The 16,890-nt window shown below is 38.5% G+C and overlaps 1 protein-coding gene across 1 annotated transcript in view; it reads left to right on the top strand.

Moving 5' to 3' along the window:
• The window catches only part of RAPGEF5 (Rap guanine nucleotide exchange factor (GEF) 5), a 155,243-nt gene that overhangs the window by 83,830 nt on the left and 54,523 nt on the right, over positions 1-16,890 (top strand). The window contains exons 8-9 of the mRNA XM_012721031.1: positions 3,943-4,061; positions 4,526-4,614. Of these exons, the coding sequence (XP_012576485.1) occupies positions 3,943-4,061; positions 4,526-4,614 (208 nt within the window). The remainder of the gene's footprint in view (positions 1-3,942; positions 4,062-4,525; positions 4,615-16,890) is intronic.

The raw sequence follows: 16,890 nt of genomic DNA, 5'->3' as shown, positions 1-16,890 counted from the left end.
TAGAATAGTGGAATGGTCAGGAAAAGAAACAGAACAACTTGCCCAAAAACTGGAACAAAGAAGGAGCAGAGCAAACTTGGGAACCCTCCTTTGTTTTCATTAGCCTGAAGGGTTCTGTTCAATAGTCCTGTGAGTCTGTGATCAAACAGCATTCCCCTACTTTCAATCACTCATCCTCCCCCACTTTCAACTGAGGACACTATTATTTTTGCACTTCCTGTTCTCCCCAGCTCCACCCATATTGCATCCCATTGGCAAAGCCGTGAAGATGCATCTGGCCCATTGTTGGAGTTTTTTGTTCTTCCCACTATCCCTTCAAAGGAGTTTGAAAGGAACCAGCTTCTGCAAGTCTAGGAGCTAAAATGCGTTTTAGGGAGATGGTAGATTCTCACTGAGCATGTAGAAACCATGGCTGAGCACCCTGGGCAAAATGAAAGCATGTGGTACCATCTAGTAATACACCGCAACTCCACGTGCCCTCTTTTGAGTCAGTGCCCCCTGTAGGGTTCATCTTTCTTCCACCCTAGGATGCTCTCCCACTTTCCTTAGTCACTTCATTATCTGTTTCCTGCCTCCCATCTCCTGAGGTCTTTTCCCTGTGGTCTCTTTCAGAACTTCCTTCCTGTTAAGACTTTATCACCCTCATAAGGAAATGCCTTTTATCCTGACCCCCAGTGACTACCTACCAGCTCCGCAATACCTTCTTGCTTCTCTGCATCCTCTAGCACAGTTGAGCTGCTTGGGCACTTGTCCCTGCCCCTCCACATTTTCCCGGTGTATCAGTTCCTCCTGGCTCTCTCCATCCCTCACCAGACAGACGCCATATGGTAACAAGATGTTTTCATGGTATGCGGATGACTACCACCCACAACACGCCCCTCACCTCCTGTTGTTGACTCCTCTGCTGGTCCTTCTCTGGCACTGGGCTGGCCTGCCATTCACTATTCCCCTGTAAGGTTCCTGAGCATCCCAGTGGAAAAGCAGAAAACCATGACCGAGTTTTCTGCCCCCAAAGTCCACAAAGCTGCCTGGCAATCCTTATTTTTCATAACTTCTGCATCCCCCCTTGTGGCCCCTGAAGCCCTTTTCCCAATAATACTCTCTACTTCCCAACTCACCTCACACCAGAAATGGTCTCAATTCCTTCTCTGCTAAGAAGACAAAAGCCATGTTATGTGATATACCTCGGCTTCCTTTCTGGGCTTTGTCCAGAGGCCTAGTTTTTTATTTCTTACTGCCTATGAACATCCAAGCATATGTATTATCCGCCATCAATGTATTAAACTAGATGTACCAGCCTCACCAGAACTAGTTCCTCTATACATTTTATCCCATTTAATGCTTTCTCCTTCTCTGTCACTCACAGTTACCTTTTGACTATGAAACCCCATGAGTCTACTTTTACATTGCCCCTTACCTTTGGCTTCATCTCAGGATGCTCACCAAGGCTGTTATGGAGCCTAAGAACTTGACATTTAAGGAATGAATACTTGCCTTTCTTGTCTTCACTTGCTACTTCCTGTACTGCAGACTTTCTTTGCCAAAGGAGGCCCTCACTGTTTTTAAATGAATGACTATAAAAGAAGCATTTTAATACTTTACTTGCATTTCATAAATGATTTGTTATCAAGCATATTTTTCATCATTAATTATCTGAAAGCTCTTATTCTTATCCAGGCAAGCACCAGAATACAGTTTTATGTCCAGAGTCTCAATCGGGTTACTCCTGCTCTGTGTCAGGAAGAACACTAGTAAGGATACATGGTTGGGTATCTTTAATTTGCCCTCCTTCTTGAGAGTCAGGTATTATCCATAAGGCTATTACATTTTCATGGCAATTTTAGATAACTTATATTTCCCTTTATACATTGATTTTTCTGCTCTTCTCCTCTGTATTTTTAACAGGTTTTCAAAATGAAAACTATCAGGATGACATAAGATGCTATTGATAGTACATCAAAATGATTCAGCTGTTCTTCTGCTCAGCAGAGTGTGGCTGCTCTGTGCACAGCCTGTAATACATATTAGTTACACAGACATTAGGAAAGCCCTTCCCATCCATATGTATGTGCGTGGCCCGTGGAAGTTAATAATGCCATATATCACGTGCACGAAGAATATAAAATGTACTTCAGAGTGACAGCGGGCTCATATAAAATGAGAACTCGCTTATGGTGAGAGGAAACCCCGGGAAAGATTTTGTTTTTTCAAATCCACTGTTTACTGACTTATTTGTTGCTATCTGACTCAGTATCCCAGACCTACATTCTGCCATTGTTATGGTGGTGGGGGAGGATTTCAATATATGCCCCTTTCTCCAGCCACCTTATTTCACGGCAGCCACATGGATAACAAAAGAACCCCTTTGGAGGCATGAAAGACAGCAATTACACATTGATATTCATGTTACAGGAGTCACACTGCCATCCTCGGGGAGTTTAACAATGAATATCCAACATTAATTGCCACAGTAACTGCATGTCCAACCTTGCTGAAATGTAATACATCAGTTTTACATAGTAAAATTATTTGCCACTAAAAGATTAAAGAAAAATGATCACAAAATTATACTGCCATTTAGAATGAAAGATTTTTTTTGTTTGTTTTTAAGATCCTGGGAGACTCCAGTGACTAGATAACCAGGTTTTCTTAAGAATCAGGGCAACTGGAGTTGAAATCATAATTTTAGAACTGATTTACTTGGCAGTTAAGACAAGATTAGTGCCTTCCTATTCTTAAGAAAAGAGAATAAATATACATGGACAGTCCTTGATGTTGCTGTAGAACTGATGACTAAGTTACAATAGACCTTGCACATTTTATCCATTGGGGAAAAATCTTTTATGTTTGTGCTGAACTATAGGTAGGATTTTCTGCCAATAGCAGCAACATGCTAGGAACCCTAGTGAACGTTTCCCTTAAAAAAAAAAAAAAAAGGCAGTGTCATTTTTAAGGTAAGATGTGCTTGCGGTCCACTTCAGTCATTTTGCTCAAGCCTCAAAAATACAAAAACTAGATTTTCCATGTATTTTGCCTTTTTCCTGTACCACCTTACACTTACTGGGTGCTCCACACTGGGGGGAATTCACACTGTGAGCTCTGGAAAGTGCCCACCCCACCCAGCTCCATGATGCAGGGTCAGCAGAGAGCCTGACTCTGACAGAGCCACGTCAGCATCAGCGGCCACACTTGCTCCGGGCTGTGGAAGCTGTGTGTGCAGAAATGAGTGATTGTTCTGCTTCCTGTCCTTTATATAAGGGACTGAGGTGAAGAAAGTCAGTGCACTCACCCATAACACCTGAATATCAGCCTAGATGAGATTCTAACTAGAGATCCGTTTTTTGCTTGTATTCTAGTGAAACAAGTACATGATAAATGTGAAGGTCACTGCAAGTCTGACAAAAAATGAACTGAGTGATAGAATAGGTAGTTTTTTAATCAACTTTTAACGTGAAACTATGAAGTAAGTGAATATGATATACATATGTCTATGTGAATTGTTCATTTGGCGTTTATAAGTTTTATATGACTCTTCAATTCTAACAGAGTGAGTCTTTAATAATTAGCATTAGTCCCATAAAGAATATGCAAGGAGAAGTTGTATTTCTTGTGTGAAGCTTTAAATTCCTTAAATTCAGATTGTTCAGGGAGTTTTAAAAGGAAACTTTTGAAATCACATCCCCACTTTATATTTTTTCCTATATACTTTACAACTTGGTAATGCACTGAGTCCATAGAACTTGAGCCTGGGTGCTGTGCAATTAGAAGATTCTTGGCCATACTCCTAATTTATTCTGAAATCTTTAAATAAATTGTGCTGGAAATGAATTTGAGAACTAGGTGGTTTTGTTTAGCTTCTTCGTCTTTTCTTTTTTTTTTTCTTTATTAATTTTCTCTCTTTTCTCCTTCCCCCATCCATCACTCTGTCCACAATTAAAACAGGATGATGAAGTGTTAACCACCGTTCAGGTTAAAGAGCAAGACCGGAACGTCCTGGTGCTGAAGAAAGTGCAGTGCTGTGGTCCAGCCCCCCCAGCTGGGAGCGCTGAGAGTGATTGGAGGTGAGAGTTTCCACTAAGGCACTCGCTCCTGTTTCCTTCCCCTGCCTGCCTTCCCTTCTCTCGCTCCATCTCACTCGCTCTCTCTCTGCCTCCTATATTCCCTCCCTCCCTCCCTCTCTTTTCTCTCCGCCTCTCGCCTCTCGAGTGTTCTAGCTGACTGCAGAGCTCTTAGCAGCCAGATGGACTCAGTTCCCAGTGAAAGGACAGAAATGGCAAGATCTTTTAGTATTTAGGGGATGCCTTTGTTAGTAACTGCTCACAATGGGCAGCTCCCGGCTGAGGGTCTTTGACCCTCATTTAGAGCGGAAGGAATCTGCAGCTCTCTCAGACCGAGAGCTGCCCTTACCCACCTTCGATGTGCCTTATTTCAAATACATTGACGAGGAGGATGAGGACGATGAATGGAGCAGTCGCTCACAGTCTTCCACTGAGGATGACTCCGTGGACTCTCTGCTCTCTGACAGATACGTTGTGGTGTCCGGGACCCCAGAGAAGATTTTGGAACACCTTTTGAACGACTTGCACCTGGAAGAAGTCCAGGACAAAGAAACAGGTAAGGCAGGAGGGTGTCTCCTGTTTCCAGACTCCCAGCTGCCCTCCTCAGCCTCCTGTCAGCCTCTTTACCAGCCAGCTAGGCTGGGCTGCCTGAAGCTGGCTGAGCTAAGACATGCTTTGTGCCCCTCCCCCTTTGCCTCGTGCTGTTTTGTTTAAATCCAGTAAATGGACACACAGAGATCTGAATAGCTGTCTAGGAAGTAGCTGTACAAAGAAAATGATACAGAGGCAGATGTTCTTGTTTATTAGGCAGTTTTTACCAAATCTCACCTAAAGGCAGTTGGCAAGAGACCAGCACTCAAAAGTCTGTATTCAATGAGAAGAAATACACGGGGTGGAGTGAGTGAGCTTCTTCCCCTGGCCTGTAAGAAGCCCTGAGCTGGTGGGAGTAGCTTCCCCACAGAAGTGCCAACAATTGAAGCAACTGCTTAGCAACTATAAGCTTAGTAGCAACTTCTGCCTTTTTCCAAGTGGTTTACAGACTGCCCTGCTGTGCAGAATATGATACTCCTCGCTTTTCAGACCAGCAATCATAATTTCAGTGAAATCTTATGAATCAGAATTCTTGTCCTTTTCAACCTGTAAACAAATTACCTGCTTGGCTTTTTCACCCCCTTATACTTTGGGAAATAAGAACCTTTGAGTTCACGAAATGACCGGCCCATATTTCCTTTATCTCAGAAGGATGAGTCCTTGCTTCTCTTAGCCAGGATTTGTAATTTGTTCCAGCCTGGAGCAATTATTCCAGTAAAGAGGCTTCTGACTGTAGCCTGAATTCTGGGACTTGATCCTCTGAGTAAAATGCACTTCTGGCTGCCACCGCAGCACCTGTGATGCCCACAGTTTCCAGTATATCGACTTCATCAATAAAAGGCTGTATTAGTGCAGAGCAACAACTTAAATTTTTTTCCAGTGCAGGAAGAATTGCAAAATGACATTTTTTTGGTGGGAACAGTAGGTTCCTTGGGTCCCAGTAGTTTTATCTGAACATAATTGATGTCTGACTCTATATTAAGGACATTATATATATATATAAAGGACATTAAGAGAAACAAAGATGGGTGAAATATGTATGTGGGTTTAAAAAAAAAGGCAAAATGACCCAATCATGTATCTTATATTGATGTTATTGTTTGATCTCAAAATTCAAATAGTTACCTTATTTTGTATATGTTTCAGGAGGAAAAATCAATAGTTGTTATTTATATACAGTAAAAGAAAAAATGTTGTCTCATGGCATTTGCAGGGTTGTTCTTGTAGTCTGTTGATTAGTTTTTTATGTGTGTGTATGAACACTATTCCCATGTTCTGCTTCATCAGATATATGCATCATGGACTTGGGCATAATTTTCTGTGGACTGGCTACCAGACCACTTTACACAGGTAGCTTGGATTATAGGTAATGGTATATTGGACTAGATTATCTGCCATGAAAAGGATACCTTTAAATGTGTGTAGAGGCTTGAGAGATTGAGTGCTTTCTCCTTATTAATAGCATCATATTTCTATAAGGCTATGTCTAGGTCCTTTTAATAAGAGCTGAAGTTATTAAAGCCAATACCAAGCCCAATGATTATTTTTTCTTTCTTTCTAATTGTCAGCAGTCTTTAAGAAAGATGGCCAAGGCACCCACAAAAAGTTCCATTATCCAACACTAGGAACGAGGACTCGCCCTGCTTACTGTTTCTAATGCTAGGAGTTCCCCTTGTTGGGAGCATGGGAACATGCACTTGGTGTCTAGTGACTTCTACTTCAACTTTCTTCTCAGTTTTACCAGGCCTGGGATCAAAATCTGTCACTTTAGCTGTGTGATCAGCAAAGCAAAGGGAACTCACTGGGTTGACCTCTGAAGGACAGGAAGAATCCTTACCTCATTCCTACTTAGTTCCTTAGCCTTTGCTGAGGGTATCCATGAAGCTTCACATTTTTTGCCAGAAAAATTTATGGTGGAGAATGGTAACAAGTTTTCCTTGGAACAAAAGAGAGTCTTGTGGAAATGAAAAAGTCAGTTTTTGAGTGTGAGGGATGTGTGATTCATAGGGATGCTTAAGTAGAAATAACATGTAGTTCTTCAAAATTTCAAGTATAGTATTTGGAGAAAAAACAGCAGGCAGGCCCCAGTTTGGTTTTTATTGATGAAATTAAGAGAAATATAAAGTCAGAAACAAAATTTATGTGCCTAGTGAAGAAATGTGGTTATAGTAATTCCAGTTTGAATACTAAAGGAATCACATATTTAAAGAAATTAAGGCCCCTTGTCACCAGCAGAGGTGAATTCTAGCTAGTTTATTTTATCTTGGTCAGGCTAGCAATCTTCATCATAAAAGGCCTGTGTGTGCAAGAGCCTAATAGAGTTGCATAAACATATGGAAGACAGATGGAGGAAAATGAGAAGGGGCTGCAATAAAAGTATACAGCAGCATTTTTTATGTTCTTGAGCTCCCCTTTTAGGAAGATGGAGCCATATGGGGCCAAGTGAAGCCATATGGTGGTCGTCCACATGGCCCTGATGGCAGTGGGGAGGAGGAAATAAGTGCTCCTGGAGGCTAGGATGTGCTTGTTCTGGACTCCTACATTCCCGCGTCCACTAAAGACTGGGGACGATAACCAAGAAGTAATTTTTTGTCTCTGTCTTACAAAAGTCACCTAGTTGTGAAAATACAGGTGTATTCTGTATTTCCCATAGAGTTGTTTCTCTGTTCACAAAGGACATTCGAAGTGATTATTAAGTGTTGTTAACATGCAAGTTGGGAAGTTTATTTAATGAAATGAAACAGTAATTTTTTTTTTGCTAGCCAAATCTAGACTAGAAAACAACAATTCATCTAGCATTCTGTAACTACATTAAACTAAGTTTCAAAATCAAAAGATAGTATTATATTAGAGATGCTAAAACACACTACTAATGACTTTCCAAAATTATTTTATCCATACAATACTTAGCCTACTTAGTTTCATGATCCCCTGTGTGCATTTCTTTTCTCTATGGTAGTGCCAGGCATAAGGAGCATCCAGCAGATGTCTGTGGAATGAATGAATGAATAATCCTTCATTGTTTAAAATGGAAAAATGTTTGTCTGGTAACCAGATATCTATTTATGAACATGGAGATTGAAGCTGTTTTCAAAGATCTCCTTTTCTTTCAAGGTTCAGGTTCTGACTTGAAACATTTGGACTGTTATGGAAAAGATTAAGCAGCTATGTCTTTCATCTTACCAGAAATAGGGCAGGCAACATTGGGTATTCTCAGCTCAGGAGAGTTACAAGGAAGGTAAAAAGGAAAAAACCAAGCCATTCTGAGTAAAGGAACTGAGATGGACAAGCAAGTTGGACCAGACATGCCTGGTCTATAAGTTCTGTCCTGGAGGTTGTCGCTCCTGATTAAAGCTCTCCCTTCCCTAGCAAAGATTAAGCATGTTTTGATCAGCGATGCTTCTGTTAGGAACAATGACTTCTGTTTCAAAGCAGGAGGAAACTGTCATATGAATTACATAAAAAAACCTTATTGATTTTTCTTTCTAAATCAGCATTATGACAGGCCTACCTTAGGGAGAATACAAGAGTAAATACATTATTTGCTCATCTCTTTCTCTGTTTGTTCCTTCTCATCTTTCTGAAACAAATATACTTAGATTCTAGGTTTCCATATAAAACAGAGACTAGGTTACTGTGAATGGGTAGTCTACCAGCTGATTTTTATTAGGTTTGACCTGATTTCTTGTAGGTTTGGCCAATTTTTTTTAACCAATTAAATTTACATTCTATTAAATTATACTCAGTGAGGAAATGTCCACTCAGCATCCCCTGGTCATAGACCTGATGCCTCAGTGTTAGTGATTTGCTTTCACCAGCACCTAATAGGCTGAGCGTGCCATTGAGCAAGTCCCTCGCTATTACAACAAGGCCACAACCTCTGAAAGTACCTGGTTTAGATTCCAGGCATGTCTCTCTCCGATGATGGAGTCCAGGAGTTATTCTTGATTGCCAGCTTTTTTGAGCTGGCTTTTTTGAACATTGCACCAATGGGAGCTTGAGTAAAGCTCATACAGGCACCTCATCTTTTTTTAAGTTCACTTCTTTATCTTCCCTGCCAGCACTAAGCCCACTCTAAGCAACTGATAAATATTTCTTGGGAAGAATGAATTATTTTTTTCTGATCATTGGAAAGACAAAAGACAATTTAGGTAGTAATCTTTGATTTCCTTACCATTTAGGATTTCTGGAAGGATGTTTGGTATCTCTGGTCCAGACTTCTCCTTGCAAGTGTACCAAACCAGCAGCAACATCAGTTCTTACATAACTAAAACTTTTTGAGGGTAGGCACAGAACTTTTCAGATGGGATGGTGCTGTCTCAGCATGATTTTGTGCAGTTAATATGCACATGGAATTATCTTGTATTTATCTTTTTATTTTTATAATGTCAGGTCACAAATAAACTAGTACATCTCATCCACAGCTGCACATTAAATGTACATGGAGCACTTTTTAAAAATACGATCCCTGATACTCTCCCCAAAGATTCTGATTCTGTTCACCTGAGTTGGGACCTAGGTTTTATTGGGCTTTTTTATTGATGGTAATATTAGCCAGGCATGAGAATCACTGAAATAGAACATTGGCTTTGTCTCACTTTCTTTTTTATGTTCAAAGGTGTATTCCAACTTCTGATAATTCCAAATACATATTTTCCTCTGGGCATTGGGAACATCATTTCCCTTCTCCTCCATCTCCCTATCGCAGCTCCCCTCTTCATAGGTTGTCCAGCCTCATGTCCATGGGAGCCTCTGCAGCCAGAGAAGTTCAGAATTCACAAACCTGAACTACTGGTCCATCCACTGAAGTGATTTCAAAAAAAAAAGAAAAAGGAAGTAATTAGAGGAGACAGAGGTACTGTGTAGACAGCTGTTTGATTTCTCAACTCTTGGAATGAGGAGGTGTTGATATAGTGAACAAAATGCTTGGATTTTTGCCAGGGTTCTGTGGCACTACAAAAATCTGTAGATGTTCTTATAGGTCTCACTTAAAGAATGCTTACTTTCTGTAATGATGTTTTCAGGAAGGAAAAAAAATGCAAATAGCAGGGTAAAAAGGGTATTAAAGTGAAATTATGAAACCTGAATCCCAGAATTAGGCTTAATTAGTAAACCATCCTGGGACCTTAAGTAAGTCATATATGAGATAATAGTTGAAGTCTTTCATCCCTAAAACTCTAATTCATGCAGACCTAAATTAGCCTCTTTCCTTTCAAAATATGCCACAGACTGTGGAATTCTAGATCTGGAGAAGACCCTATAATTCACGTAGACAACCTCCAGATTCTTGTGGTCATTTTATGCTGAAATCACCATCACTTCATCATTGTACAAGAACTTAGTTTGTTTGGACTGACTATATTATTGCTGCATTTTTCCAGTCTGATCATAGAGCAGTTAGAATGTTGATAAGGTATAAAACTTGGAATACAAAGCTCAGTGGCCACACCTGCTGGTGATTTAAGTGTGTATATAACCCTGTCCAGTGGGAAACTTTTTAAGTTCCTTTGAGAAATTATGCTGTAACATTTCCAAAGAATAGCTTTGATTTATCACCTACTAGTAAAATCCATTTGCAGAGTTTTATTACCAATCCCTTTTGGGACATTTAGAAACAGCCTTTTACAGGAGAAAAGCAGCAATCTTCCCCTTGTGATGAAATCTGCTACATCCTATCACTTAAACTAGCCATCCTCCTATAATTCCTTTCCTTTCAACTTTATCCACTGCTTGGTGTAATAAAAGACAACAATACATCTTTAATTACTCAACTCCTACATGTATCTAGATAAATACCCTGAAAAAGTTTAATTCCTTCATTCCACAATATCTTTGACCTTCTACTACAGAAGCACTATCCTAAATGTAAGAGCTCTATCGCTTCCAAGCACAAAAGACTCCTTTCAAAACAAAACACACACTCCTTATCTTCATGGAATTTTTATATTTAGTAAAGGCAAAAAAACAAACAGGGAAATAGTGAATTTGATGTGATGGGTGCTAAATAACTGCATCATAGGCAATGGTTTAGAATAACTATATTCAGGTGTCTTTTAAAATAAAAGAGTTAGAAGATATTTTAATGTATTTAAAGTATTTTAGAGAATTAACATGAAACTTAGTCAAAGTCGATAAAATTCAAAGCCAAAGAAAACAGACTTAATGGGGTGTGGGGGGGAGCAGAGAGGGAAGGAAGTAAAAGAAATCTGTAGTTAAGTGTAGTTATTCCTGGATAGTACTAACTTAACTAAAGCTAGATGCCAGAGAATTTGCATCCTTAGATATGTTTGATATCAATCTTTTACCATCTTGAGCCATAAAATAGCTTACTCAGACAAATAACTGGCCTAGCTTGCCAATTAAGGTCTTTTTTTTTTCTTTAAAAAAAAAAAAGCTTTATGAAACTGTCACTTTTAAATATTAGGTTAATTTTGTTTGCACACATGTTAATAAAAAATCAACTAAAGATTAAATAAATTCATTAGCACCAATTCCAGATGCCCTGGGTGTGCTTTAGATGCAGATCAAGGGCGCTGCTGTTCAATGAGAGGGCTTGTTTTTCTAAATAGAGCAAAGACTTGAAACTGCTCTCCACAGTGACAGTGAAAATCCCCAAAGTGCTGTCAAGAGAGGACTAGGAGTCAAAGTGCTCAAATTAGAATATTGTTTCTGCTCTGCTCTGTAATCTTTTTACAATGGGTTGTGTTTGGTTTTGGAGTTTTCTCAGCTTCTCTTCTAATTCATAATAGGGAGAATATAACGTATTTGCCAACTGTAATTGAAGCACCGGGAGAGTATAAATTGACAAAGTGATGAGATCATCAGATTTGTGTAGGACTTTTTTCTCAGTTGTGTCCTCATTTATGAAAGTAGAGGACTTAGATCACATGATATTTGAGGCCCCTTTCTGATCTGAAGACTTGAAGATTACTCAAAACACTAATCTATTTATCCAGATTTCCTCTGTAGTAGATGGATCTTTGTAAAGGATAATTAGCCCCATCTAATAGACATCAATGCTAAGGTAGGAGAAGCTAATTAAGCTACTACAGAAATAGTGGGTTCATTTGAATCTAGAAATGAACATTTTATGTTGCTAGCTTTATCAAAGAAATAACTTTGTCTGAAATCCTGAAGGAAAGGCATAATTGAAGTTAAAACCTACCTTTCAATTCAAGCTATAAATTCCTATCAGGTGCTTGCCTGTCACATAAGAGTCATTTAATCTCCAGCACAAAGACCTGCTTCTTAGTTTCCAACTGTGAGCAGAATGACCACTGGGTGAGCTAACAGCTTCAGTAAGGTTACAAAAGAAAGAAGGGGTAGAGGAAGAGGTCTTAGTTCCAGAAGATCCTGTATCAGATCACTCAGATGAGAAAGTGATTAAAAATCAGATTTTTGACAATGGATTTCATTTCAGATGTTCATCTTCTGGGCTCATCTATTCACCTTTGAACATGCAATATTATGTATGATAACAAGGGAATTGATGCTTTAACACTGCAAGTAGATTGTGGGTTAATTAATAATCTTGTTGGTAATGAAGCAAGGTGAAATGAAGTGAGACAGAGCTGAAGCATAAGGTCATTAACATTCACTGATTAATAATGGAAATGTGAAAGTTTGTATTACACCATAACCGATGGGCAAAGGAAGATGTTTCAAAGCAAAGAATATAAGTAGCACACTTTTCAGGAAAACAGTCCCTAGTTATAATGGATCATATGGGGAGCCATTTTATAAAATTGCATCATTGTCATGTTTACTCCACACACTTTTTTTTAAGATTTTTATTTATTTATGCATACAGAACTGGGGTACAGGCCAGAGGTGCAGGGGCAGTGAAAAGATTCACCAGAGACAGAGTGGGGAGCAGAACAGGCAGATCGACAAGGTATACTGCTGAGGGGAGCAGCAAGCAAGGCAGGAGAGATCTGCTGCACCATGTGGATCACCTCCCAGGCTGGGAATTGAACTTGTACTGAGGTACAAGGTGGCTGCAGCCAGCTTGCAGTGCTGCATCCTAACCCGTTGTGCCACCAGGAAGGACATACTCCACGTATTTTCTTCCTGTACTTTGAGTTCAAGTATACGTATAGAGTACACTGAAAACAAACTAAAATATTGTAAGGCTATGAGAAATTAATTTTAAGGGGATCTGAATATTAGAAGTTAAAAATTCAATGTATGAGGGGTAAAATTTACCTTAGAAATTAGATCATAAGCCTCCAAAATAGTTTGGAGGCTTAATTTTGAAAAATTTGGACATCTTAACAGGAAGTTATAGATTTTCTTCTTTAAATACATTTAAGGAAAATATCAACCACTTTCTGATGGGTTAGAGTGAAGCTAGGTGCTATTGCCTAGAGATAAGATAAAAGGTCTTTGAAAGTTTCCTTCACACTATGTTCTAACTAAAATATGTTCTAACACAGATGACCATTTGTTTCTATAAAGTCACTCCTTGTGGTGATGTCCTGAACCTGAGCCATGAGAGGTTCCCCTGTGAGGCCAGTATGGGAGAATTTGAAATGAATAGGCTTTCCCCTTTATTCATATTTGCACACTTTGTTTATATTTTCACACTTTAAATGCCTTTATATTTTATTTCCCTTATTTACATTTTGTTTGCTTGATCTGAAATGCTTTCCCTCCACCTCAGACTCAGAAATCATGAACTTTCTCCTTTTCCATATTTGCCCACTTTAATTTCTCTATTTACTTTTTTTTTTCCCCATCATTTGAAATGCTTTCCCTCCACCTCAAATGTCTAATTTAATTCTCATCCTTTTAGGCAGATTAACTGTGAGGTACTGTCAGTAATATTTCTTTGTAGTTCAATATGTTTCTGATTTTCTAGAATGGTTCAGTTAGAGGGTAAATTATAGGTAGGGCCTTCTCTGGGTTAAAGCACAGCACTATGAAGCTAGGCCCAGCTGCTTCTGCACAAGTTCTATCCCCAGACAGAGCGGTGACCCACATGGCATACCCACTGCCCCCCTCAGCAGTGTACTTCATCTATCTATCTGCTCTGCTCTCCACTCTGCCTCTGGTAAGTCCTCTCACCCCCAGCATCTCTGGCCTGTACCCCGGTTCTATATGATTAAATAAAACCTTTTTTAAGTTTTTTAAATTATGATAATTAATAAAATATTTTGGTATACTGAGAAATGACATAAGTATGTACACAGATTATCAGTTTTCAAAAAATCAGAATATATGAAAGTGTGACCCACTTAAAAAAACAATATATGAAAGACCTGTGATACAGAATTGTGAGGTCCTAATAGTCTTCAGTTTTATTATTATATAATAAAATATTGGCATCAATCTCTTGACTTTGGATGAAGGTTCCTTGTATTTTTTCATAAAATAAATTTGAGTGACAGAACGACTTTGTTGAATCTTCGCTTTATGCTGTCTCCTTAATGTATGTCCTTTAAAATAATGAAAGCTGTTTCTTTGATTCTTTTCTATCTGTAGTTATCTCTATAATCTCTATCTTGCAGTTTCTCAGTTTTGTGTTAACTAATTTTTGTTCTTGTTACTTTTTTGTTCTTTTAACAGAACAGTGGGTTTTGTACTTTTAAAAATAAAATATGCTTCCTTAATCTGAAAGATTTTAAATTTACCATATTTCCCCAGTGAGTTTTAAGTCTATTGGTGTACTTAATATTGCACTTACATAGAAACACTTGTAACTTTGTCAGTGTCTAGCTTTATTTCCAGAATCTAGTTTAAATATGTGATGAAAAGCAGGTACTTTGGAGCAGCAAATTGGAAGGAGCAGCAGATTCTGAGATTCATAGAGACAAGGTATTATGTAGTGAGTATGACAATAATAGATTATAGCAAAAAATGCTGGTTTTACTATAATAGCAACTGAAATTGAAACTGTTTTTATGATAATGTCAGAGGGTGAGAAAAAACTTCCCCTTTTCCTCCCTTCCTCTCCCTCCCTTTCAAAGCCTGTGGGTCATGTCCCCAGGCAGCACATAGTTGATGGATTTAAAGCAAGATCATGACGTCCTTGTTTGTATTTTTAACAGATTTGACATCTTCCTCAAGTAAAATTTAGCATTCTCTCAGAAAATAAAAGGAAACTGCTTTTTCTATATAAAAGCATGTACTTCAGATAGTCTTGTAAGTTGAGGAAGAAGTGTTAGTGGATGGCAATTTGTTGATTATAATCACTGCATGTTAATCTCACAGCATGTTGCAACCAAATTATTGCTTCATTTAAAGGTGTAATGCCACAGAATTGCTATAATTGACAAGCACATGTCTAAAAGGGATATTCTTTGAGTGGGAGAATTTTTGCCTTTAACATACCTTTAATTGAGCTTTTCCTCATTTCCCCTTTCTCATTACATTATAACCCTCCTCTCCCATTTTCCATTATCCTCGTTTTCTGCCCTTAGGGCTTTCTTGCTCTACAATCGAAACCATTCTTTTCATTCTGTTTGTCTTGTGCTTAAGGCTGCTGCTGTACTAACAGTGCTCTCAAACCTCAGAAATAAATATAAATTTAGACAAAATTGTTAAATATGGGTGAAAAAAAGGTGTGAAAGACTAAACTATCTTGTTATTGAATAGTGACAGAAAATTGTGTTAAGAACAATTTTGTACCCTTTTTGCTTCAGACTTCCATTTTTATCAGTTCTCAATATACAATATTTGATGACTCTTCTAAGTTTTAAGCCTTTTAATTCTGTAAATGAGTTTCACTTAAGCATGAAGATGAAAAATGCATATTAAAATTTCCAATTGTATATCTGACTGGGTATTTCTACTTTCATTCTCAGTCTAAAAATGAGCATAGTTGCAGATGAATGGGAATGGGTAACTGTATCAGGACCCAGGCTAAATAGTAGTTCTAATAGCAAAGCATCTGGAGTTTTCTCTCTAATATCCCTTTTATTGTGCTTTGAATATACCTGTAATGAAAAGATGAGCACAGTACTGGGAGCAAGTTAGGTCCCTTTCTCCCATAAATTTTCTTCCTGTCTCACTTAAGTATCCTACATTTTGTTTTTGTGTAGTAGGCTTATAGATAGCATAAATCTATCATCATAATATGTTTTTTAAGAAATAAGAACAAATGAAGATGTTTTCATCCTCAATTTGAATCTTCTCCCATTTCTTAGTTCATTCACACCTGAAGAATTTGAAAGTATTACAACCCTTTTTAATTTACCGATATGATTACTTTTGCAGAAGAATTTTAGTAAGCACAAGTTCTACCAATACTGATTGACATGAGTGCACATCTCAGAGTAATTATGACAATTTACACTATTTAACAATCTCCTGGAGAGGGTGTTTTTCTTTTAAAAAAAAAAAAAAAAAAGAAAATATACTGGCAAATGTGTCTTCATCAACATATTTTAGAAATCCACTTTAGTGAAATCAGGATAAATTCACAATATTTATCTCTCCTTAAATGTACCTTTCCCACTTTTGATAAATGAGAAACTTAAGAACCAGACTACAGTACTGATCATGTATTTAGTTTCTGAAAGTTTTCTGTGTGTGTGCACTATTTACAGTTAAGCATGGCTGCTTACAATAGAAAAACTCTTGACAGTGACATAAATGAGGTACAAATACACTTCTTTCTCCCTTGAAAATAAACAGAGGAATGTAGTCCAGAGACGGTAAGAACACGTTGAATCAGCCAGGGCTGAGTTTCCTGCCAGCATTTTGCCTCAATGTCCCTCAAGTCTGACCTTCATCTCATGGGCCCAAATGGAAACGGGCACCACAACCCAGGTACCAGGTACAGGGTGGAGCAAGACAGGAACAGCACACCTGTTCATAGCACACAGCTTCTGCTTGTGTATTCGTTGGTGTTCTAGCTGTAGACGCACCTAATTTCAAGTTTAGCTGGGAAATTCATTGTTTCATTTGGTTCTAAAATATTTGGATAACAATACACACAGGAGAAATCAAAGCACACTCTTGATTTGAAAGAATCTTAGTAGAATTAGTATGCATAGAGAGAGAGAGAGAAGAAAGGACATTAGTTTCCCAATAAAACACCCCAAATTATCAATCCCCTTGTGAGTAAATGCCTAGCCAAACAGTCGGCCTGACAGAACCACTGAGCATCAAAGACTCATCACAAGTCTAAGGTACTTTCTAGCAGAGAACCCTCCAGAAAAGATTCCAAAGCCAGTTCCAAAAACTGGGACAGATGATGCCACATCAAGATAATGGCTGCTATGTTCAGCTCCCACCT

Source organism: Condylura cristata, unplaced genomic scaffold (genome assembly GCF_000260355.1).
Source record: "Condylura cristata isolate star-nosed mole 26May11 unplaced genomic scaffold, ConCri1.0 scaffold00005, whole genome shotgun sequence".
Lineage (NCBI taxonomy): Eukaryota > Metazoa > Chordata > Mammalia > Eulipotyphla > Talpidae > Condylura > Condylura cristata.
The sequence above is the reverse complement of the archived record's forward strand: the minus strand, read 5'-3'. Positions and strand labels throughout refer to the sequence as shown.